At 35.5% G+C, this 23,399-nt stretch overlaps 1 protein-coding gene across 1 annotated transcript; it reads right to left on the reverse strand.

The window, feature by feature from the left end:
* Window positions 1–912: 912 nt before the first annotated feature.
* Window positions 913–23,053, reverse strand: LOC110448281 (sorting and assembly machinery component 50 homolog). Its single transcript, XM_021494448.1, has 14 exons — window positions 22,970–23,053; window positions 21,035–21,106; window positions 18,978–19,079; window positions 18,378–18,465; window positions 15,843–15,946; window positions 13,434–13,579; window positions 12,123–12,210; window positions 11,639–11,767; window positions 10,682–10,753; window positions 8,408–8,491; window positions 5,285–5,426; window positions 3,202–3,348; window positions 2,656–2,797; window positions 913–1,887 (listed from the first exon to the last, which is right to left on the reverse strand). The coding sequence occupies exons 1-14, from the start codon at window positions 22,988–22,990 to the stop codon at window positions 1,842–1,844; spliced, it is 1,383 nt and encodes a 460-aa protein (XP_021350123.1). The 5' UTR covers window positions 22,991–23,053; the 3' UTR covers window positions 913–1,841.
* Between the last annotated feature and the right edge of the window lie 346 nt (window positions 23,054–23,399).

The raw sequence follows: 23,399 nt of genomic DNA on the forward strand, positions 1-23,399 counted from the left end.
TTTTCCAAAGATGCAGATTGATGAAAGCTATAGTTTAATGGTTGCCATCATAATGTAATCGTAAATATGCTAATTCATTGTGTGATATGAAGGTCGATGTTTTTATTATGCTCGTTACTGAGCTTTGTGGATTAGTTGTCACTACCCGAACTCTCGATGTGATGATATGACGTTACTTGTATTTAACCTAGATTTACGTGGCGGGTGTCGTCGATGAAGCAGAAGACGCTTCCCCTTCCGAACACCTGGTCTTATTCTTCTTGTACTTTTTCAATGATCTCCATGTAAAATCTACATTTGTTCACATTTTGTTTCCGAGACTAATTTGGTAAATGGTTTCCAAATGAGGAAAATGTAAAAATGTGAAAGCAGCCCCTGAAATCCCACTAGATCCACCACTGCTACCAGAATACCAAACTATCTTTCCCTGTTCTGTTTGTACAGTATCTACAACTGTATGGGTACCTGGGTGTTACGCTACATGTGTCAGAACTTTAACTATCCAGACATATTTTAGGACTGGGTTCAACTAGGGTAAGTTGTATGTTCGCTATCATGTTTTCTTTCGGCAATGTGCCATTCCTTAGTACGATATAAAGTTCGATGATTTTGACTATGCTCATAGGTGTGTCTTGATAATTCGTTGTCTCTACAACAACTCTCACTTTGCGGAAGTGACATCACTTGAGTTTGACCTAGATTTACATGGACTGTGTCATCAATGAAACAGAGGACGCTTATACATCCGGAACATCTGGTCTTATCATCCACGTACTTGTTCAATGGTCTACAAGTAAATCTTTCCGTTGTACCTATTTTTGCTTATTTTTTTTTTAGGCTGTAACTGACACTTAAGCATCCTCTTTTTTCAGACATATGTCTAACAGATAATAAAACCCATTCATCTCAAACTGGTAAACAGTGGTGTCTACTGGTACAATGTATGTAGCTGAGTCATCTGTCTATTGACGTTTTCAGTATGTCTCTGCTTTCATATATTTCACTTGCAAAACTAGTCAAATTAGTTACACTCGAAAATTACAAGCCTAACAAGTTGTTGTTGTTTTTTACACAATTTGGCATATTTAATATCATTTAGATCTTAAATTTGTTTTATTTCCACACCCTAATAATATACATATCCATCATCTTACTCAATGTTACCTCCTTCAGCAGACTACATTCAATGGTAGTTCACAATAACGTCACCTACGAATATGTATCCTGTAATTAATATTACTGGATCATTATGTAATCTTAGTATCTTGCTGCATGTCTCCAAGCGTAAATGCCACTTTTACAGTTGATGATTTACAGTTGATGATTTACAGTTGATGATTTACAGTTGATGATTTACAGTTCCAATGAATTTAAACACAACTGAATATTGCCACATTTCATGCCAAGGACTTAAGTCGAAGACCTGCATATTCCTATGTAATATACATAAAAACTTTTTAATAGGGAAATTGGACTAATCGACATCTATCAAGCTAACAGAGCCAGAAAGTGCCAGTCCCAATATGTAACATTACTGTGCAACATAGACTCTTTAATCATGTACTGATTTACAAAACACACAGAAGAGTTCCGCAGTACTCAATCTATGGCATCACTTTACCACAGCCTGAACCATTCAACTTCATCAGGCTGTGAAAAGGTACATGTTCTAAGTAGTAGTATCTCCAGGTTGGGGAGATTGGTGAGCAGTGGCTCTAGTCTCTAGTGGGCTGTTTATCGCACTGTGACACTTGTCAAATCATTTGACAGCCACTGTTGTCATGCTCCACTATACTTGTGTCCACATGCAGGCACATCACATTCATATCACCGACAATTCCTCAGAGGAAGGTTACACCCACACCAAACTGTATACCAGGATTCACACTGCAAAATAAAACACAGTACATCATCAGTGTAAATCTGCAGGAGAGGCTTATCATCAATTAATCAAGAAAACAAATGACGACTTTTCGCTAATGTTGGTGTTTGAACTCAACAGTGTGTAACAGTTGTAATTTGTTTTCTAATATCAATCAAATCCTACCCAATACAGGTCCTACAATGCACCCAACTCCCTCTAGCCTATCCTTTTACCGACTGCAGCTCTTTCACATAACTTTCCAGATCAACACTTCCATCCTGAAATATTTCCACATGTAATATTATATCCCTTTAAAAAACCCGTTCAAAACCCATTACATTGGTACGAGTTTGAGTTGGTTTAAATTCTACATCATCACAAAAACAGATGTTCAACTAATTGTAATTGTACGGACAGTGTAATAATGTTTCCGATACATAGGAAGGGAGGCAACTGTCATAATGAATTCTGAAATGACCGTTTTGTTGATAACCTTCGTTTTTGATTAGAAACTGCACACAGAATTAGTCTTTTTATATTCACTTATTTTATAAATACATACTTTCTCATAAGCTGAAACATTATCATCCATTATCCAGTCATCAAATTGTCAATTTAAAAAGTAACTTTTTTCAAGCACTATGATTGAGTTATAGACTAGGCAGTTTTGAACGACTGCAATGACTAATAATTTGCAATGACTAATAATTTAAGGTACACATTGCCTAACAGGTGACTCGGACACCGACTAATAAATCCAGTAAATGTAGTATGATGTTTGGATGACTTACCAATCTCCATTGAAGACTCGCACAGGGACAACGTAATTCAGTTCCATGCGTGCAATGTTGCCGAGTTTGAGGACAACTCCTACACCGTAGGCCAGACGGAACTCCTCAGATAGCTGTTCTATATTCTCTTTTACTGACTTATCTGTAACAATAAAAAAATAACAACAGGTATTTAGCAAATGCCAAACGAAAACTTATGCAAGGACAAGTGAAAACATTTTTTAAATCAGGTTGTGTAAGTAAGGAATTGTCACTTGAAGAGCTTAAATTATGCTTGGAAAATATTTTGATTCTGCAATTTTTTTCACAAACGACATTGTATTGGGGCAAATAAATCAACTTTAGTAATAATCATGATTAAACATTCAGGAAAACGTTGGTTTGTAAATTATGCCTTTGAAAAAATTCAGAAATATAATTGTTTACCTTGTAGGGTGGTAAATCTATCTTTCATATTTGTTGCAAGCAGACATTTTGTTCTTTCCATGCATCATAAAGGTCAGTTTATAATCAGATGTCCATGTTTGCGATCAGACTGCTTCTTACCTAATTCAAGAGCACCAACATTTCCAATGTTCACAAAAGCATGAGACCTGAAAAAGTTGCCAAATCCTCCGAGGCCTGGTTTGAACGGGAGCGGTGTGTAGACATGGGCAGCACAAAGCCAGTAGGCATCCGCTCCTAGGGCGTTACCTACATACAATATATACATAATGTATACCATTACCTACATACAATATATACATAATGTATACCGTTACCTACATACAATATATACATAATGTATACCGTTACCTACATACAATATATACCTAATGTATATCGTTACTGACATACAATATATACATAATGTATCCCGTTACCTACATACAATATATAAATAATGTATAGTTACCTACATACAATATATACATAATGTATATAGTTACCTACACACAATATATACATAATGTATAGTTACCTACATACAATATATACATAATGTATACTGTTACCTACATACAAAATATACATAATGTATACCGTTACCTACATACAATATATACATAATGTATATCGTTACCTTCATACAATATATACATAATGTATACCATTACCTACATACAATATATACATTATGTATATATTGTATGTAGGTAACGGGATACATTATGTATATATTGTATGTAGGTAACGGTATGCATTAGGTATATATTGTATGTAGGTAACGGTATACATTATGTATATATTGTATGGAGGTAACGGTATACATTATGTATATATTGTATGGAGGTAACGGTATACATTATGTATATATTGTAAGTAGGTAACGGGATACATTATGTATATATTGTATGTAGGTAACGGGATACATTATGTATATATTGTATGTAGGTAACGGTATACATAATGTATACCGTTACCTACATACAATATATACCTAATGTATACCATTACCTACATACAATATATACCTAATGTATACCTTTACCTACATACAATATATACATAATGTATACATTTACCTACATACAATATATACATAATGTATATTTTGTATGTATACTGTTACCTACATACAAAATATACATAATGTATACCGTTACCTACATACAATATATACCTAATGTATAACGTTACCTACATACAATATATACATAATGTATACTGTTACCTACTTACAATATAAACCTAATGTATACCATTACCTACATACAATATATACATAATGTATATCGTTACATTCATACAATATATACATAATGTATACCATTACCTACATACAATATATACATAATGTATACAGTTACCTACTTACAATATATACATAATGTATACCGTTACCTACTTACAATATATACCTAATGTACACCATTACCTACATACAATATATACCTAATGTATACCGTTATCTACACACAATATATACATAATGTATACCGTTACCTACTTACAATATATACCTAATGTATACCATTACCTACATACAATATATACCTAATGTATACCGTTACCTACATACAATATATACATAATGTATACCGTTACCTACTTACAATATAAACCTAATGTATACCATTACCTACATACAATATATACCTAATGTATATCGTTACTGACATACAATATATACATAATGTATACCGTTACCTACATACAATATATACATAATGTATACCGTTACCTACATACAATATATACATAATGTATAGTTATCTACACACAATATATACATAATGTATATCGTTACCTACACACAATATATACATAATGTATACTGTTACCTACATACAATATATACATAATGTATATCGTTACCTTCAGACAATATATACATAATGTATATCATTACCTTCATACAATATATACATAATGTATACCGTTACCTACATACAATATATACATAATGTATACCGTTACCTACATACAACGTATACATAATGTATACCGTTACCTACATACAATATATACATAATGTATCGTTGTTTAATTTTGTGCAGGTAATATTTCATATTTATTTCATATCTACACACAAAGATTCTTCCTTTCCCAACTCAAACATACACCACTTTAATTTTGTGATCAATAATAATGTTCCTCCATCAAAATTTACAAATCAGAGAAAGATGACACAGAACAGATAACAAACCTTCTACTTGTGGCCCAACCCCTCTGTCCTGGAAGCCGCGTAGGCTCAGTGGACCTCCCAAGAAAAATTTGTCGTTGACAGTTACCCTCTTGTCTCTGCCAAGGCCCCACATTGTACCACAGGCTGTGGACAACTGGACAACCTTAAAGTAGTGGGGTACAAATAAAGGTTAGCCTGAACATAGGTCATAACTCAGGATAGCCATAGCTTAATCTACACTAAGGTTAGTCATAATTTAGGTCAGTTTTAATTAGGCAAGTCATACCTTATGTAAGTTTAAGATTATTTGCTCTATTGCATATTATTTTGAATTTCATTCTAGTTCTTAGTTTCCATTGCTAGTTCTAGTATCAATATCATATTTCAAAATGGAAAAAGTCTATATTTCGATGTATTAGCCCTTGGGTGATTTTCTTTTATTATATTTTTTAACAACTTTATTAGTGTCTATTCATACTCCTAGAAATGACTTGAGAGCTCTATACATACAAGGGATGACAGACACCTACAGGTATATTTCATCTGGAGAGTCTGTTGGCTTTCTAACTCAAGTGCTAGCCGTATGATCCCCTTTGTAGGTAATCACAGATCGACAGGTGTGTAGATATGTAGATATCATTTGTATGGTGATGGAGGTTGTTATGGTGTTCCAATTGTAAAGGGTCCTTATTTTTAATGGCTCATACCGCTTGAACACAGTACAGAAACCATAATAGCTAACCTATTTGATATACTCCTCAGTGCACTGTTGGCAGATGGAATGAACAACAAGGTGTTCTTAGACAGATAGAGTCTATCATTATCTATATATGTACATGTAGGTATGTGAATATCTACATACCTACGTAGGTAATGACAGACTCTTTTTCTCACCTACCTCTTTAATACCCTAAATGTAGTAAAAATTGACAACAAAAGCAACAATAATATAGTATGTGCTCTAGATATCTTAGGAGAAAAGAAATTTGGAAAAGCTTCACAGCAAGTTTGTTCAAAAATTATTTCTTTCCATGAGGCGATGTCAGATGCTTACATGTACTGTGTTTTGGCTGTAAATATTCTCCCACTGAACACTGAAAGCAATATATTGACATCACATATCCTATGGAAATGAAATCAGAACACCAGTCGGTATACGGTGCTGAACATTCTGAACGCAACGGGGTGTTTTAGGCACTCTCTAGTTAAAATTTAGAAATAAAATGTAGTTTTCAAACCGAGTTCATTTGGTGCACCTATATGTGGGATAGAGTTATCCAATATGGGTGTTCCACATTCGACATGTGTATCTTACATACATAGAGGTGGGAGAAAATAGCATCCCAGCATCTGTGGAACTTACATACACAGAAAGGGAGAAAATAGCATCCCATCATCTGTGGAACTTACATACATAGAAAGGGAGAAAACAGCCCACCCTTTGTGGAACTTACACACACAGAAAGGGAGAAAATCCCATCCCACCCTTTCTGTAACTTGCATACACGTGTAGAAAGGGAGAAAATCGCATCCCACCCTCTGTGGGACTTACATACACATAAAGGGAGAAAATAGCATCCCACCCTTTGTGGAACTTACATACACAGAAAGGGAGAAAACAGCCCACCCTTTGTGGAACTTACATACACAGAAAGGGAGACAAGAGTACCGCGGGGCGGAACAAAATACGCCCGTCAAATACCATATAGTGTTATGTACTTTCTTACATTGAAATAAGATCTGCATCATTCTAAGAGTGATTAGCTGATACGCTATAAAAATGCAGGAGAAAATCAAAAAATCAAATACTGAAATAAACAAAGGGCAATAACTTTTGGTAAAATTGTCGAATCAAAATTCTTTTAAGGGAGACACAACTTCATATCATGATTAAATAGTATACCAAGTTTCAAAGAGATCCGTTGAAAAATTTAGGAAGAGATTGCCGGAGAAAACTCAAATACTGAAATGAACAAAGGGCAATAACTTTTGAAAAAAATTGTCAAATCAAAATTCTTTTAAGGGAGACACAACTTCATATCATGATTATAATGTATACCAAGTTTCAAATAGATCCGTCTCAAAATCTAGGAGGAGATTGCCAGACAAACAAAGTTTACGCCGGCCGGCCGGCCGGACAACGCCATACCATAATGCTACTGTCAAATTTGACGGTCGTATAAAAATAGCACCCCACCCTCTGTGGAACTTACATACACAGAAAGGGAGAAAATAGCATCCCATCCTCTGTGGAACTTACATAGACAGAAAGGAAGAAAATTATACTCCAACCTCTGTGGAACTTACATACACAGAAAGTGAGAAAATCGCAACCCACCCTCTGTGGAACTTATATACACAGAAAGGGAGAAAATCGCATCCCACCCTCTGTGAAACTTACATACACAGAAAGGGAGAAAATAGCATCCCACCCTCTGTGGAACTTACATACACATAGGTGGGTGAAAATTACACTCCACCCTCTGTGGAACTTACATACACAGAGATGGGGGAAAACAGCATCCCACCGTCTGTGGAACTTACATACACAGAGATGGGAGAAAACAGCATCCCACCCTCTGTGGAACTTACATACACATAGGTGGGTGAAAATTACACTCCACCCTCTGTGGAACTTACATACACAGAGATGGGAGAAAACAGCATCCCACCCTCTGTGGGACTTACATACACATAGGTGGGAAAAAATTACACTCCACCCTTTGTGGAACTTACATACACAGAAAGGGAGAAAATAGCATCCCATCCTCTGTGGAACTTACATACACAGAAAGGGAGAAAATCCCATCCCACCCTCTGTGGAATTCTCACCTATGACCTAACTGTCTTTAGGACAAAGAACTACCAAACTATGTTCTAGAGCTCCTAGTTTATCATCTGTGGTATCAGGGACAGTATATACGTCGCTGGTGGTATGTAGTACTTTAGCAGTATATACGTCGCTGGTGGTATGTAGTACTGTAGCAGTATATACGTCACTGGTGGTATGTAGTACTGAAGCAGTATATATGTCGCTGGTGGTATGTAGTACTTTAGCAGTATATACGTCGCTGGTGGTATGTAGTAACAGTATATACGTCGCTGGTGGTATGTAGAAGCCTACTTATGTACAAGTATACTTACTATGTGGGGCAAGATTTCTCTATTGACTTGAAATTCGCTGTTTAATTTGACAAACTCCACATTTCCTCCAAGACCAGCATATTCCTTAAGTAAATAAACATATGCAATTTCAGAAACACAGACCACACGTACAGAAGGATCATTGTGACATTACAATGGAATTAGTGTGTGGATATGGAAATGTATATCTTAATGTGTACAATTCTGTCAGAACGTCCGTGGCTCTGATAACCAATACTACACCCTCTGGTGGAATTTACCGTATACCGGTAATACAATTCTGCGATCTTTTATTCTCAATCTACAGCTATGGAAATTTATTTCTGATTTAGTAAATTAGATATAGCATGTAAATGTATACTATTGAATTTACAGATGGCATAGATTATAGATATAAATAGAGTATAGATTTATATGGATTATAGATACATAGGTTATAGATATATAGATTATAGATATATAGATTATAGATATATATAGATTACAGATATATAGATTATAGATATATATAGATTATAGATACATAGATACATAGATTATAGATATATAGATTATAGATATATAGATTATAGATATATATAGATTATAGATACATAGATACATAGATTATAGATATATAGATTATAGATATATAGATTATAGATATATATAGATTATAGATACATAGATACATAGATTATAGATATATAGATTATAGATATATAGATTATAGATATATATAGATTATAGATACATAGATACATAGATTATAGATATATAGATTATAGATATATAGATTATAGATATATATAGATTATAGATACATAGATACATAGATTATAGATATATAGATTATAGATATATAGATTATAGATATATATAGATTATAGATACATAGATACATAGATTATAGATATATAGATTATAGATATATAGATTATAGATATATATAGATTATAGATATATAGATTATAGATATATATAGATTATAGATACATAGATACATAGATTATAGATATATAGATTATAGATATATAGATTATAGATATATATAGATTATAGATATATAGATTATAGATATATATAGATTATAGATACATAGATACATAGATTATAGATATATAGATTATAGATATATAGATTATAGATATATATAGATTATAGATACATAGATACATAGATTATAGATATATAGATTATAGATATATAGATTATAGATATATATAGATTATGATATATAGATTATAGATTTATATAGATTATAGATATATAGATTATAGATATATATAGATTACAGATATATAGATTATAGATATATATAGATTATAGATACATAGATACATAGATTATAGATATATAGATTATAGATATATAGATTATAGATATATATAGATTATAGATACATAGATACATAGATTATAGATATATAGATTATAGATATATAGATTATAGATATATATAGATTATAGATACATAGATACATAGATTATAGATATATAGATTATAGATATATAGATTATAGATATATATAGATTATAGATACATAGATACATAGATTATAGATATATAGATTATAGATATATAGATTATAGATATATATAGATTATAGATACATAGATACATAGATTATAGATATATAGATTATAGATATATAGATTATAGATATATATAGATTATAGATACATAGATACATAGATTATAGATATATAGATTATAGATATATAGATTATAGATATATATAGATTATAGATACATAGATACATAGATTATAGATATATAGATTATAGATATATAGATTATAGATATATATAGATTATAGATATATAGATTATAGATATATATAGATTATAGATACATAGATACATAGATTATAGATATATAGATTATAGATATATAGATTATAGATATATATAGATTATGATATATAGATTATAGATTTATATAGATTATAGATATATAGATTATAGATATATAGATACATAGATTATAGATTATAGATTATAGATACATAGATTATAGATATATAGATTATAGATTATAGATATATATATAGATTTATATAGATTATAGATACATAGATTATAGATATAGATTATAGATATATATATAGATTTATATAGATTATAGATATATAGATTTATATAGATTATAGATATATAGATTTGACATTTCAGAACCATATCTGATGAATTACAATGAACAATAACATTTACAACAAAAGACTCGTGTCTGAATCAACTCACATGAAAAATGACAACTTTCTTCCATTTTTTTGATGAAATTTGTTTGTCATACCTGAACAGCTTTTAACAGGTACCCAGTATGTGGAAGTATCTTATCATCCCTCGTGTCGGCTGTGAGTGTGTGCTGCAAAGGAACAGACAAACAATTTGCAAAATTCCAGACCATGATTTCACAAATATTCCCCCAATAATATTTAACTACAGAACAAGGTAACAGCAAACTGATACAAAGCACCCGTCACACAGTCAGTGTTGGGTAATTGATGTTAAAGGAGAATTAATTTAAATGTGCGCGCCCCCACCAATCACTGATAACATAATCAGAGATAATGATGGGCTTCTTATAATTCATGTTTAGTTTTTCCAAAGGAAAGCAATACAGTACTGAAAATAGGGAAAAAAATCCTGCTAAATTTTCCATAACTTCAGTAACACTGTTTCTATGGATATTCTTTTTTTTAATTATTTCTTCTTAAATTAAGGATTGTTCTTCAAACTGTAGCCAGCATTGAGCAGAGATTAAAAAAAGTACCAGTAATGAACAGTGAAACAATTAGTACAATGTTTAAACCTATAGTAAAGAAGGCGTTTGTATCCTCGATACTCCAGGGGTTACGCTACACTCTATACACCTCTGGAATATGTCATAACAAAATCGAAGGCTCAGTGTGCACCATTGATTGATCATTTGATGGAAGTCGGGCGTCACTCCTCTATAATCCTCAAAGGACAGGCATCAGCCTATAGCAATTGGTCTTTTTTTTAACCTGAGACCAATCAAATAGTTAGCCATATAGCTTCAACTTTGCCATGACATATTGCAGGGATGCAGAAGGTGTAAGTGAGCGTAGCCCCTGAAGTATCGAGGATGACGATAGGGTAAAATAGAAGTTGTTATGTACGACTGGTAGACGTCTGTACTCTAAACTTCAGAATGTCCTATCTCACTTTGTATACTACATTTGGTGGTTTTCTGTTTTACTTGTGCAATAGATTTGTTCCAACTTACATGTACACTAGACTTGAGTGTGTGGCCCGCCTGCTCTCTGATGGGGAAGGGTGTGGTTCTGGTTAGGGCTCTTAGATCCCTCCATACTCCGTCCCATTGTACAATGTGAGAGCCCAGCGTGGACGGGAACTACACAAACACAGTACAGGGTACAACATTTCAGAAACGGGTTACCGCAAGCCATGTCTTACTTCAAAGTTGCCTGTGGTAATTTGTACATCAACAGATCTGTGAACATTTGGACAGTTTCATTTCCAGTCACCCTTGATTTTCCCTTTTGCTGATTCATATTTCCAAATAATGTGTTTAATTTCAAAATCTACCATGACCATTTGGTCAAATTAAAAATGCAATTACAATATAAACAAAAATCCGTGTTTTCACTGTGATAGCACTTAAAACCAGTGAAATAAATGTACAACATACATGTGTATAGTTCTTGTTGTTAACGAAGCCTATCATCTAAAGCTATCTAGACACTTACTGTGAATGCCGTCAGGATTCCTTTACTGGCCTCCTTGTAGCCACTGAGAGGGACATCTGTGTTAGTGTTGTACCCTCCCACGATCAATCTAAGTATTAAAGTCAAAATACAGGTAAGTCATGTGGTACCTCTACAGGTAACTCATCATAGGGTTGTTCTACAGGTAACTCATCGTGGCGTCATTCTACAGGTAACTCAACATAGGGTCATTCTACAGGTAACTCAACATAGGGTTGTTCTACAGGTAACTCATCGTGGCGTCATTCTACAGGTAACTCAACATAGGGTCATTCTACAGGTAACTCATCATAGGGTCATTCTGCAGGTAACTCAACATAGGGTCAATCTACAGGTAACTCAACATAGGGTTGTTCTACAGGTAACTCATCGTGGCGTCATTCTACAGGTAACTCAACATAGGGTCATTCTACAGGTAACTCAACATAGTGTTGTTCTACAGGTAACTCATCATAGGGTCATTCTACAGGTAACTCATCATAGGGTAATTCTGCAGGTAACTCAACATAGGGTCAATCTACAGGTAACTCAACATAGGGTTGTTCTACAGGAAACTCATCGTGGCGTCATTCTACAGGTAACTCAACATAGTGTTGTTCTACAGGTAACTCATCATAGGGTCATTCTACAGCTAACTCATCATAGGGTCATTCTACAGCTAACTCATCATAGGGTCATTCTGCAGGTAACTCATCATAGGGTCATTCTGCAGGTAACTCAACATGTGGTCATTCTACAGGTAACTCATCATAGGGTCATTCTACAGGTAACTCAACATAGGGTCATTCTGCAGGTAACTCATCATGTGGTCACTCTACAGGAAACTAATCATGTGGTGAATGAGCTGTTATATATGTTTACCTGACATTGAGTGGTTTAATGAAGTACAATGTTTACCTGACATTTGGGTTTCTAGTGAGTGGTTTAATCAATTGTAGTGTTTACCTGACATTTACATGACATTTGAGTTTCCATTGAGTGGTTTAATGAAACTGTAACGTTTACCTGACATCTGGGTTTCCGTTAAGTGTTTTAATGAACAGTATTTTTTTCCTGACATCTGGCTTTCTAGTGAGTGGTTTATTTAACTGTAATATTTACCTGACATCTGGGTTTCCATTGAGTGGTTTAGTTAACTGTAATGTTAACCTGACATCTGGCTCTCCAGCGAGTGGTTTAGTTAACTGTAATGTTTACCTGACATCTGGCTTTCTAGTGAGTGGTTTAGTTAACTGTAATGTTTACCTGACATCTGGGTTTCCATTGTGTGGTTTAGTTAACTGTAATGTTTACCTGACATCTGGGTTTCCATTGAGTGGTTTTGTGAACTGTATGTGGGCCTGGTTATTCTTCTTACTTCTGAAGTTTCTTGTGTGAGCATATTTTGCAGTCAATTTCTCAGCTCGTCCAAACAGATTATTCAAACCCAAAGTTAAGGACTGGAAATAAATATCAAACATGGATAAATTTCAACATGAAATATCTTACTTTAGAAAGGTTTAGTTTTAGAATTGTAGGGTACAACATTACACTTACAGTATACAGATAGGACAGTGAATGTAAAAGGCTCTATACTGTATACCACGAAATGTTCGTGGGTAATTTCCTTCGTGGTTTGAAGCCATTTAGATCGTTTCTTGGTACAAGCTTTCGTGAATATCCTATATTAACAAACAGTAGACACATATATCATTCAAATTTGTTGTACTTGTATTCATGGTTCAATATAAACAACCACGAAAACCAAGAATATTTATACACAACAAAGATTTCATGTTATACAGAGGCCCACAGGGACTGTATCGCTCACCTGAGTATGTTTAAAATAATTGGTATGAAGTAAAGATATTGAGATATTGAAACCCTTTGGTCCAAGGATGCTCCAGACTAAATATGGATAAAATCCCTTAATCCCGATTGGTCGAAGAAGGATTTTAAAGGTTTTACCTCTATTTCTCCTATTGGGCCCCACCCTTCTGCCCCCTGGGAGACCACACCCACTGCTTATACAAAATTGAATCCCCTTGGCCCAAGGATGCTCCAGACTAAATAAGGATAAAATCCCTTAATCCCTATGGTAGAAGAAGGATTTTAAAGGTTTTACCTCTATTTCCCCTATTGGGCCCCGACTCTCTGCCTCCAGGGGGGTTAGACACACCGTTTATACAAAATTGGTTCCTCTTCACCCAATGATGCTTCATACCAAATTTGGACAAAATCCTGTCATTCGTACAGAAGAAGGTATTTGAAGAATATGCTATGTTTCCCCTATTGGGCCCCTCCCTTCTGCCCCCAGGGGGGCCACACTCGCTGTTTAACCGAAATTGAGTCCCTTTTGTCCAAGGATGCTCAAGACTAAATTAGGATAAAATCCCTTAATCCATACAGTAGAAGAAGGATTATGAAAGTTTTACTTCTATTTCCCCTATTGGGCCCTGCCCCTCAGGTCCCAGGGGGGGCACACCCACCATTTATACAAAATTAGTTCCTCTTTACACAAGGATGCTCCACACCAAATATGGACCAAATTAAATCCTTTCATTCCTACAGAAGAAGGATTTTAAAGAATAATTTGCTATGTTTCCCCTAATGGGCCCCGCCCCTCAGGCCCCTCGGGGGCCAGACCCACGGTTTATACAAAATTGATTCCTCTTCACCCAAGGATGCTTCAGACCAAATATGGAACAAATCCTTTCATTCCTACAGAAGAAGAAGGATATTGAAGAATTTGCTATATTTCCCTATGGGGCCCCACCCCTCAGCCCCCAGGGGGGGCCACACCCATCGTTAATACAAAATTGGTTCCCCTCCACCCAAGGATGCTCCAAACCAAATATGGAATAAATCCTTTCATTCCTACAGAAGAAGAGGGATTTTAAAGAATAATTTGCTATGTTTCCCCTATTTGGCCCCACCCCTCAGGCCCCTGGTGGGCCAGAACCGCGGTTTATACAAAATTGGTTCCCCTTCACCCAAGGATGCTTCAGACCAAATATGGAACAAATCCTTGCATTCCTACAGAAGAAGAAGGTTTTAAAGAATTTGCTATATTTCCCCTATTAGGCCCCACCCCTCAGCCCCAAGGGGGGCCACACCCACCATTTATTCAAAATTAAGTCCCCTTGGCCCAAGGATGCTCCAGACCAAATTAGAATAAAATCCCTTAATCCCTACGGTAGTCAGGATTTTCAAGGTTTTACCTCTATTTCCCCTATTGGGCCCCACCCCTCTGCCCCCAGGGGGGCCACACACACCGTTTATACAAAATTGAGTCCCCTGGATACTCTAGACTAAATTTAGTCAAAATCTACCTGGCCGTTCAGGACTAGTAGCATTTAAAGGAAAAGTTGACGGGCAGACAACGGACGACGGACGCTGCGGTATGGCATAAGCTCTCCTTCAATATTTTACAAGAATTACAAAACAAGTTATGTCATTTTATATTAAACACTCTTGTTGGTGCAGATGTTAGCCTGCAGAGTATCTCCCTGTGACAGGAAACTAGAGTCCCTCTATGACCCTCTGTTAGATATATCTGACAACATTCTTTGACCACGACATTTGAAAACTTGAATAAGATCAAAAACAGCTTTACTGACACTTTTAGTTTCGTACTTCTTGAGAACATATCAACCACCTTCTATCCGTCTCTATTGGAAATTTCCCATCAAAAACAATATGTCGTGGAAATTTAAGCCTTACCGACTCTACGTCATTGTTGCCTGCAGAAGTGTGGATGCCTCCCTCAAATCTCTTCTCCTCCACTAGGAACTTTACATCGTAAGCTGTTTCAGAGGCACCAGGGACTGGCAAAACAATTAACATACATGTACAAATGTATATGTGTGAAAGACCTCAAATAATTTCAATGAGGAACTTACATGACATTATGAAGCAAGTTTAAAGCCACTTTGAGTACATGTACTCATATTAGGTGGGTACATGTACTCATATTAAGTGGGTACATGTACTCATATTTATTGGGTACATGTATTCATATTAATTGGGTACATGTACTCATATTAAGTGGGTACATGTACTTATATTTATTGGGTACATGTACTCATATTAATTGGGTACATGTACTCATATTAATTGGGTACATGTACTCATATTAGGTGGGTACATGTACTTATATTAAGTGGGTACATGTACTCATATTAATTGGGTACATGTACTCATATTAAGTGGGTACATGTTTCCATATTAAGTGGGTACATGTACTCATATTAATTGGGTACATGTACTCATATAATTGGGTACATGTACTCATATTAAGTGGGTACATGTACTTATATTAAGTGGGTACATGTTTCCATATTAATTGGGTACATGTACTCATATTAGGTGTTTACATGTACTCATATAAGGTGGGTACATGTACTCATATTAGGTGTACCTAATGTAAATACAGATGTACAGGTTATGACACATACTTGTATTGTTTTAACTGATACAGATAAGACAGGATCACACACACATACACGTACTACATATAGTACAGTTCTACCTCATACAGAGATAGTAGTTCTGCACATCATTCAAGTCAGAAATACAGGTCATGACAATCCCAGTTTTATACATTGTTCAAGAAATACATATTTGTACATGTGTAACACAAAGGGTTTATTAGGTGGTTTTGGGGAACTGACCTGGGATGTAATTGGGAAAAAAGCATCAACATATTAAGAAGGAGATTCAGCTAATCAGTGTAACACTCTAAATACTAGAAATCTCAGTCATCGGGAGGAATTTCTTTAAATTTGTTTCTTTATATAAGGAATATTAAAGGGAAAAGTCACACACTATTTTAACAGAAGGGTCCTTTAAATTGACCTAAAACATAGCATAATCAACCCCATAACACACACAAACAGTTTAATGCTGTGTATAGAAAAGAATACAATTGGTGACAAACACACAGTTGTGGGTAAAAGAGATAGAGGTGTGATGACACCCAGTACAGGTAAGATATACAGGTTATTATACACAGACATATGTAGGTACCAGAGATAGAGGTGTGATGACACCCAGTACAGGTAAATTATACACGTTATTATACACAGACAGTTGTAGGTACCAGATATAGAGGTGTGATGACACCCAGTACAGGTAAGATATACAGGTTATTATACACAGACAGTTGTAGGTACCAGAGATAGAAGTGTGATGACACCCAGTACAGGTAAGAAATACAGGTTATTATACACAGACAGTTGTAGGTACCAGATATAGAGGTGTGATGACACCCAGTACAGGTAAGATATACAGGTTATTATACACAGACAGTTGTAGGTACCAGAGATAGAGGTGTGATGACACCCAGTACAGGTAAGATATACAGGTTATTATACACAGACAGTTGTAGGTACCAGATATAGAGGTGTGATGACACCCAGTACAGGTAAGATATACAGGTTATTATACACAGACAGTTGTAGGTACCAGAGATAGAGGTGTGATGACACCCAGTACAGGTAAGATATACAGGTTATTATACACAGACAGTTGTAGGTACCAGAGATAGAGGTGTGATGACACCCAGTACAGGTAAGATATACAGGTTATTATACACAGACAGTTGTAGGTACCAGAGATAGAGGTGTGATGACACCCAGTACAGGTAAGATATACAGGTTATTATACACAGACAGTTGTAGGTACCAGAGATAGAGGTGTGATGACACCCAGTACAGGTAAGATATACAGGTTATTATACACAGACAGTTGTAGGTACCAGAGATAGAGGTGTGATGACACCCAGTACAGGTAAGATATACAGGTTATTATACACAGACAGTTGTAGGTACCAGAGATAGAAGTGTGATGACACCCAGTACAGGTAAGATATACAGGTTATTATACACAGACAGATGTAGGTACCAGAGATACAGGTGTTATGCCACCCAGTACGGGTAGGATATACAGGTTATTATACACAGACATTTGTAGGTACCAGAGATACAGGTGTTATGACATATTAGGCATACTTGCCAACTTTTTAAAAAAATACACAGGGAGATTACTTGTGGTTAGAATTAAAAGCATAAATAAAATGTGTGTTTATGTACACACTAGAGAAAAAATTACATTTTTAAATTGCATGTTTTGAGATGTTCTTCCAGATAAAGTCATCAAATCTCAGAAAATAGGATGATTTATCAATTTCACTGAAAATGCTCTATTTAGGGTCCAAAATGGAGAGGTTCCCTCCAAAATAAATTAAAGTGAATATACCTTTACATGTGTCCACTGTTATTTGTACAGTCTTAAAGATACCCAGCTCCTGGAGTTGAGCCTTGGATTCCACACATTTCTTCACCACCTAGAACAATTGATAGGAGTCATCAAACAAATGTTACCTTGGCATACCAAGAAAGATAACTCATTAGGCCAAAAAAAAATATAGTCTGTTTAGGGTTGCATGGGCAAAAAAACCAAAACAAGGGTAGGTAGGTCGGATTTTTTATTTTTTTTTAAATATTTTTATGTACCGTGTAGTCATGTGATTATGACCCTACTATTGTATGTAAAACAAAAAATTACATAAACAAGGTTCATTTGTAGGCAAATTGTGCTCCATATGATGACATTTAGCGCCAACCCGGAGCTGGAAGCCATTTTGAAAGGCAACGAACCTTCTAAAATTCGAAAATGGAAAAATAGAAACCTCTAATTCTAAGAACTGATTTAGTCAAAAATTTACAATTTAGTCTACAAAAATTAACTGAGAGTAACCATCATCACAGCAATATCAGAAATTCAGAATGAGATTGATCAGTTCAGTTTAGTTATAGTTTGAGTATTTCACATTTAATTATCAGAGATCGAGTTCACCTGTTCAAAGTTTTCTGCAGTAAAGGTATCCTGGACCTTGGGAATGAGGAGGTCTTCTTTTGTTCTCTCCAGTCCTTCTATCAACACTCTCTGTACCTTGGCCTGTATCAAACAAAACACATAAAACATTACAGATGTACCAAATGTTTGCTCATTTTCATAAGAATAAACTTAAACTTTACACTGAATAATTTTACAACAAATAACCACAATGAACAGTTATCATATAATTCAGCATCATTCTTTTTGTTTTTGCTCTTAAATGATGACAGCTGACACTTTTCTTGTTGAATATATACATAAGAATTTTTGCTGAGTGTAATACAATTGCATTCAAAAGTCTTCAAGTAGCAAGTATTTGAACAAAATAAAACAAAAAGATACATACTTTTAAGTTAGTATTCACACTTAAGGAAAGATTTTTTTATCTTAAAAGCATGGAAGGGTCATTTTCCTTAATGTAACTTAAACTAGTTTTAGTAGAGCAGTGTAATGCGGCCTCCAACCTGCTGCCTTTTAGACTTTCCCTGGTTATAGACTCTCCAAGGTTATAGACTTTCCCTGGTTATAGACTCTCCCAGGTTATAGACTTTACCTGGTTATAGACTTTCCCGGGTTATAGACTCTCCCAGGTTATAGACTCTCCCAGGTTGTAGACTCTCCCAGGCTATAGACTTTCCCTGGTTATAGACTTTCCAAGTCATAGACTTTCCCTGGTTATAAACGTTCCCAGGTTATAGACTTTCCAAGTTATAGACTTTCCCTGGTTATAGACTCTCCAAGGTTATCGACTTTCCCTGGTTATAGCCTTTCCCTGGTTAAAGACTTTCCCTGGTTATAGACTCTCCCAGGTTATAGACTCTCCCTGGTTATAGACTCTTCCAGGTTATAGACTCTCCAAGGTTATAGACTTTCCCTGGTTATAGCCTTTCCCTGGTTAAAGACTGTCCCTGGTTATAGACTCTCTCTGGTTATCGACTCTCCCAGTTTATAGACTTTCCCTGGTTATAGATCTAGGCTCTCCCAGGTTATAGACACTCCAAGGTTATAGACTCTCCCTGGTTATAGACTCTTCCAGGTTATAGGCTCTCCCAGGTTATAGACTCTCCCTGGTTATAGACTCTCCCAGGTTATAGACTCTCCCTGGTTATAGACTCTCCCAGGTTATAGACTCTCCAAGGTTATAGACTCTCCCTGGTTATAGACTCTTCCAGGTTATAGACTCTCCCAGGTTATAGACTCTCCCTGGTTATAGACTCTTCCAGGTTATAGACTTTCCCTGGTTATAAACGTTCCCAGGTTATAGACTTTCCCTGGTTATAGACTTTCCCGGGTTATAGACTCTCCCAGGTTATAGACTTTCCCTGGTTATAGACTTTCCCAGGTTATAGACTTTCCCAGGTTATAGACTTTCCCAGGTTATAGACTCTCCCAGGTTATAGACTTTCCCTGGTTATAGACTTTCCCTGGTTATAGACTTTCCCAGGTTATAGACTTTCCCAGGTTATAGACTTTCCCGGGTTATAGACTCTCCCAGGTTATAGACTTTCCCAGGTTATAGACTTTCCCAGGTTATAGACTTTCCCAGGTTATAGACTTTCCCAGGTTATAGACTTTCCCAGGTTATAGACTTTCCCTGGTTATAGACTTTCCCAGGTTATAGACTTTCCCAGGTTATAGACTTTCCCAGGTTATAGACTTTCCCAGGTTATAGACTTTCCCTGGTTATAGACTTTCCCTGGTTATAGACTTTCCCAGGTTATAGACTTTCCCAGGTTATAGACTTTCCCAGGTTATAGACTTTCCCAGGTTATAGACTTTCCCAGGTTATAGACTTTCCCAGGTTATAGACTTTCCCAGGTTATAGACTTTCCCTGGTTATAGACTTTCCCTGGTTATAGACTTTCCCAGGTTATAGACTTTCCCAGGTTATAGACTTTCCCAGGTTATAGACTTTCCCTGGTTACAGACTCTCCCTGGTTATAAAATCCTGATAAACAGAAGTATGGCAGAGATTCAGGATATATATTAATCATTCACACATATAATTGACTTACAGGTCTTTTGAAGTCTATTGATCCTCGGGTCCGAGGGGCTGGATTGTCCATGTCTGTGCTGCCTTCTATTTCCTGACGAAAAACGGAGTACAAGTCAAAAATAAAGGATTGCAACATTTAATGTATGATTCATGACATTTGGGGGTCAGTTTCCAAAATACAATGTGCACCGATAGATCCCTAGTGATGCACTGCAACTAAATTTTAAAAAGATTAACATATTTATCATACAAACAGTGACTAAAACATTTCAAAAATCTTGCTACGCACACTTTCATGCATCATCATGTACGTAAAACCTATGCAGGACATTACATAAATAATGTAGCCCTGAATCAGGCACTATTTATACATGTTAACAGGGACTGATCCATCTTCATGTGAACCCCTAGCATGGTGTTTCAAACTTGAAGGTATTGTAATAGAGACATTGCTGCAATTCATTGTATGACAATATGATTTACTATACCAGACATTAATTAGTATGTCTAACTATTTGTAAAAAATATGAAAAATGGTATCCCCTTAATCGCTTGTAGTCTATAGAGGTCTTTAAAGTAGCTATAAATAGATAATTCTATAATCACCTGTTACTAATGCATTCGATGCCACAGATGACCTACTCCTATAACATAAGAGGCTCAGCTGGTCAGCCTTTTTACTACAAGATATGATTTTGCCGACGCAGCACCTGTCAAAAGTATCTCGCCGTGTAAACCTCTAACACTGTTGTGATCAGCAGAAAGTCAGTGTTACATTTTGTCATTATGACAACAAGTTAGACATCAGGACTTACTTAACTCATTTTTTGCGTACTTGTATTGTATACTATTATTTGTTAGATTACAGAATGGTTATCTGCCAGGGGATACGTATACAGTGAGTCTTTCTTGTTACGTCAATTTTTCATTGGATTTTTTGCTGATTTACTTCTTTTCAAAAACTTTTCAGGACTTCTTTGACATCCAATGTTTATAAAACTTGACATCCTGTTCGAGAGTTATCCAATGTATCATATGGCTCAGTTGTTGAAATATCACTTTTCATCCCGACAAAAAGTTTATACTTTGACATCATTCCCATAGACACAAAGCTAAATTTTGTCGTAAAAATTGGTTTTGCCAAATAACCAATCATGATCAGAAATCTTGACAACGGATAATCATATTGATATTATCAGGAAAAGCAGAAGATAATTTTCTACCTTTGAGAATAATTTAACAATTTTTTTACTATAAACGAAGCCAAAAAATAAATTACCTAAAATTAAATCAACAAAGATTTCAATGGTAAAATTACGAAGCGTGTATAGTATATCCCCCATTAATTTGAGGCAGACACCTGTGCCTCCAGTGTCCATGTATGTTGAATGAGAATGGGACTTATTTTTGTTCCTAATGCTTTGAAAAACTTAATGTCTTTATATTTCATTTTATTCTTCATTCCAGGGCCAAGGGTCGCCTGTTGACAGCTCGAACCACAGCAACGCCACTATCTTTATCACTATTCCACGTCCTACTACAAACTGGTGCCGTTGACTCTCCCCATTCAAGGTAGGAAAACACTTGGCGGGGAGTCAAAGAACCAGGGTTGGTGTTTGAAAAAAGAGGGGAATAGGGTAAAAGAAGTGCATTGATTAGGTTGCCGTACCAACGTCAGCTGTAAGGAATTTCCCTTTAGCTCAGCAGTAGAGCATCGGGCTGGAGAACCCGGAAGCGGATTTTCGAAATCACCCACCCACCCCTCCCACCCAAAACAAAACAAAAATAACAAAAACAAAATGTTGATCTGCAATGTCACAACAGCTGAACTTGTGTAACCCATGCCACAAATCATTAATGTAACAAATATCATAACAAGTATTAAACATCAGCGAATTAAAACTCGAGTAAAAACTGAGATGTCACAGTCACATCACATATGCTTGTTCCTTACTTTAGCGTGAACAGTACCCATCGCGTAAGGGATCGGTAAACAGAAAGTCAATCATCCACCATTGCAGGAAGTGAAGGTCACAAGGGATATAACTCTAGTTGATTTTTTTTCACACATGTAAATGTTGGCGGGATCCCTATACCATCACCGTTGATGTAAGAAACAGCTTTCAGCAGATTGCAATATGTTGCATACAGATGAAAGGTCGCCTAAATGGATCGGCTATTAGGCCTAGCAGGGAGAAATTTCACTTCATTTATTTATTTAATAAAAACACGGAATTAGATTAGAAATATTGTTGATACATGTACATGAAACTAACAAAATGTAAGTGTGAAGTTTATTGCTCAAATTACTGGTAGCAAAATGCTCATTTATATGAATTTTTGTTTGTGTGATTCTCCCGGATATTTCCCCGAATTCATACAAT

This window comes from Mizuhopecten yessoensis, unplaced genomic scaffold, assembly GCF_002113885.1.
Source record: "Mizuhopecten yessoensis strain PY_sf001 unplaced genomic scaffold, ASM211388v2 scaffold3967, whole genome shotgun sequence".
Classification (NCBI taxonomy): domain Eukaryota; kingdom Metazoa; phylum Mollusca; class Bivalvia; order Pectinida; family Pectinidae; genus Mizuhopecten; species Mizuhopecten yessoensis.